Source organism: Sinocyclocheilus anshuiensis, unplaced genomic scaffold (assembly GCF_001515605.1).
Source record: "Sinocyclocheilus anshuiensis isolate Anshui unplaced genomic scaffold, SAMN03320099.WGS_v1.1 scaffold1452, whole genome shotgun sequence".
NCBI lineage: Eukaryota > Metazoa > Chordata > Actinopteri > Cypriniformes > Cyprinidae > Sinocyclocheilus > Sinocyclocheilus anshuiensis.
Genome location: NW_015544231.1, coordinates 633,835 through 636,739, shown reverse-complemented (window position 1 = coordinate 636,739; position 2,905 = coordinate 633,835). Strand labels below are relative to the sequence as shown.

The following is a 2,905-nucleotide window of genomic DNA, read 5'->3' as shown; positions in this document are numbered from 1 at the left end:
CAGCTTGGCACTGCACAGCATCTTGTTGTCTTCAGAGCATCTTTATCGTTTGGTTTCTGCATAGACCTGTGCGTTTGCCTCTTGTTATTTACACTACGTGCAGTGGGCAGAGCTAAACAGGCAGCGATGTAGAACCGGTGGGCGGGGCTAAACAGACGGCGATGTAGAACCGGTGGGCAGGGCTAAACAGACGGCGATGTAGAACTGGTGGGCGGGGCTAAACAGAGGGCGATGTAGAACCGGTGGGCGGGGCTAAACAGACGGCAAAGTAGAACCGGTGGGCGGGGCTAAACAGGCAGCAATGTAGAACTGGTGGGCGGGGCTAAACAGACAGTGATGTAGAAGCAGGCGTTGATGATCTGTGGAGGCGGTGCTTATCCACACTATTGCATTATAGAGTCGTACATTCCACAAGCTGTTGTTTGGCACACTGCCTTCAATATAAGTTAGTTTTTAGACTAATGATAACGTTTTGAGTTCTGAAACTTACAGGATGTTTTTATAGTACAATGACCTCTTATGTGTCAAAAGATCAAGGGAATTTTGGTTTCTCGGTTCGTGACCCTTTTAAAAATTAGCTATAAAACCTTTAACAAAGTACCAAAAGAAACAAACATGCCCCAGCAATCTTAACCTGAGGAGCACACCCTTACCAAATCCCACGCTCTCTGCTCAAATAAAGGCTCAAAGAAGCCCAGATCAGATCTGACAGACAATATCAAGCCCTAAGTGAACCCATGAGAAAGAGCGGATGCTGGACAGCGCTGATGAGCACACCAGAGACAGTGTGCGGCCCTTTCACATGCTAATGACCGCAGATGATTGTCCTCTGAAGCTGCTCCAGGACGACACACAATAGAGACGATGCGCTCATGAATACACTCACTAATGAAACACACATCTGAGTCAGAGCACAACACACACACACTAAACATGCACATACTAAACACGGCTGCTGCCAGCGAGCTGCTGAAGCAGTGAGGAAAAAAAAAAAAAAAAAAAAAAAAAAAGTATGTATAGAGTACGTCAAGCGTTATCTAAGGCCATCAGGGCTGATCATGAGACCCGGCTGTGGCGTGACTGATCCATCCTGCTGCAGACGGAGCCCGAGAATCAAACAAACACACGGCGCTTTCATGCAACGACTGGCTACTCGGATCTAAATAAAGGCTGGAGGGAGGACAGGAACACGCCATCACATGCATTCAGATATCACAGACACTATTATGGTGGGGTCTTTTCACTGGACTCTTGAGTTTTTATTACGGAGCTTAGGGGGATAGTTCCTGTCCCCTAAACAAACCTTTCTGTATTTAGACACTTTCGTCAAAACATTTAACATGCCATGCAAATAAGCAAAAAACTCCTACCTTAACGAAGGCAACCCAGCTCTTATGGCAGTATATGAGGTATCCACCCAAACTAGACGGTAGCTGGCTTCTGTCGATGTAGTTGGAAAGCTCAAAAACCTCTTTGAGGAAGATGCGCTGTCCACATAAAAGAAAACCGACATTAGAGCTCAACGTTAAAACCAACCGCTTCAATGCAGGAAGAAATACAGCTTTGGAAATCAGTGATAGGGAATTGACTTAATTCGATTGAGATTAACAAGTTCAATTGTCAGTTAATATGTACACAATTTATTCTGTAATATTTCAGATATGGGGACATTTTCAACATGGTACAAAAAACAAAAAAAAACAAAAAAAAAAACAAACAAAAAAAAAGCTGTAAACCAGCGGTTCTCAATGGGACAACAGGATAATCAAATGATTAAAATACTCCAATTTGATTTCAATTTAAATTATTAACGTTCAATTCAAATTCAAAAGGCAATCTAAATGTACACATTTAATAAAATAAAATATAAATTCATAATAAATTAAGATAATGAACATTATGTATATAAAAATAAAAAATAAAAAACGAACAATAAAGATTAAGATGTTAAATGCAAACACTTGTTTTTATCCCCCTCAGTTACTAGTTTTTATTGAAGAGAACAGTTCATATGTTATGGTCCATGAGGTGTTGAATTATTGTGTTGGACAACAGGCGGCCATTGTGTTAAACACTTCTGTAAACTACAGCAAACCCTTTCATTTAATATAACCACCTCAAACCATTAGTCAACAGCTATTTATTATATTCACATAAGCATTTAAAAACTGCATTGTATAGTAACATTTAAACTACATAATTAGGTTTCATGAAACCACATAACTCACAATAAATGAACTCTAAGCATTAAAGGGGTGGTTGACTGGGTTTTTTCTAGGCTTGATTGTGTTTATGGGGTGCAGTCTAACATGTGTTCATGCTTCGTTTTTTAAAAAACGCATTATTTTTCACAATTTACCTTTATTCCACACCGATCTGTCCCTTCTCTAACAAACGCCTCGATTATTTCCTGTTTTTATGAAGCCCCTCCCTCAGAAATACACGATGGGCTGAGATTGGTCAGCTGGCTCAGTGTGTTGTGATTGGCTAAACCGCCTCTACAGCACGTCTGAACATTCCACCCCTCAAGCTCAGAATGTGCTCCGGTTGTATTGTAAACAATGACGTCCTCTATATTGCTTATCAATTTGAGCCCGATTGAGACGCAGAGAATATTAATGAAGAGGATCGCGCAGAACCTGTGCAAGCACTGCTCTTAATGGTATGTTTGTTTGTTGTCCCATATTTTTAGATACGCTGTTGTTTGTAAATGCTACTGCTTCTGTTATCTTTTAATATATGGTTTTATTCTGATTAAAGCTTTAATACAGCACAGCAACCGTACGCACGTCCATGTATAACGCTTCTCATAGCTATGTGAAAATAAGTGTATAAATGGAACAGTTTGTTGGAGCTGATCTGACGATCTGAATGAGAGAGAGAGAGAGATGCAGAGCAGGGGAAC

The 2,905-nt window shown here is 40.6% G+C and overlaps 1 protein-coding gene across 3 annotated transcripts in view; it reads right to left on the bottom strand.

Annotated features, from left to right (window-relative positions):
* LOC107697503 (uncharacterized) overlaps positions 1 to 2,905 on the bottom strand; it is a 38,037-nt gene that overhangs the window by 24,805 nt on the left and 10,327 nt on the right. For all 3 annotated transcript variants that reach the window (XM_016498307.1, XM_016498308.1, XM_016498309.1), the window contains one exon: positions 1,371 to 1,487. In XM_016498307.1, coding sequence (XP_016353793.1) covers positions 1,371 to 1,487 — 117 coding nt within the window. The remainder of the gene's footprint in view (positions 1 to 1,370; positions 1,488 to 2,905) is intronic.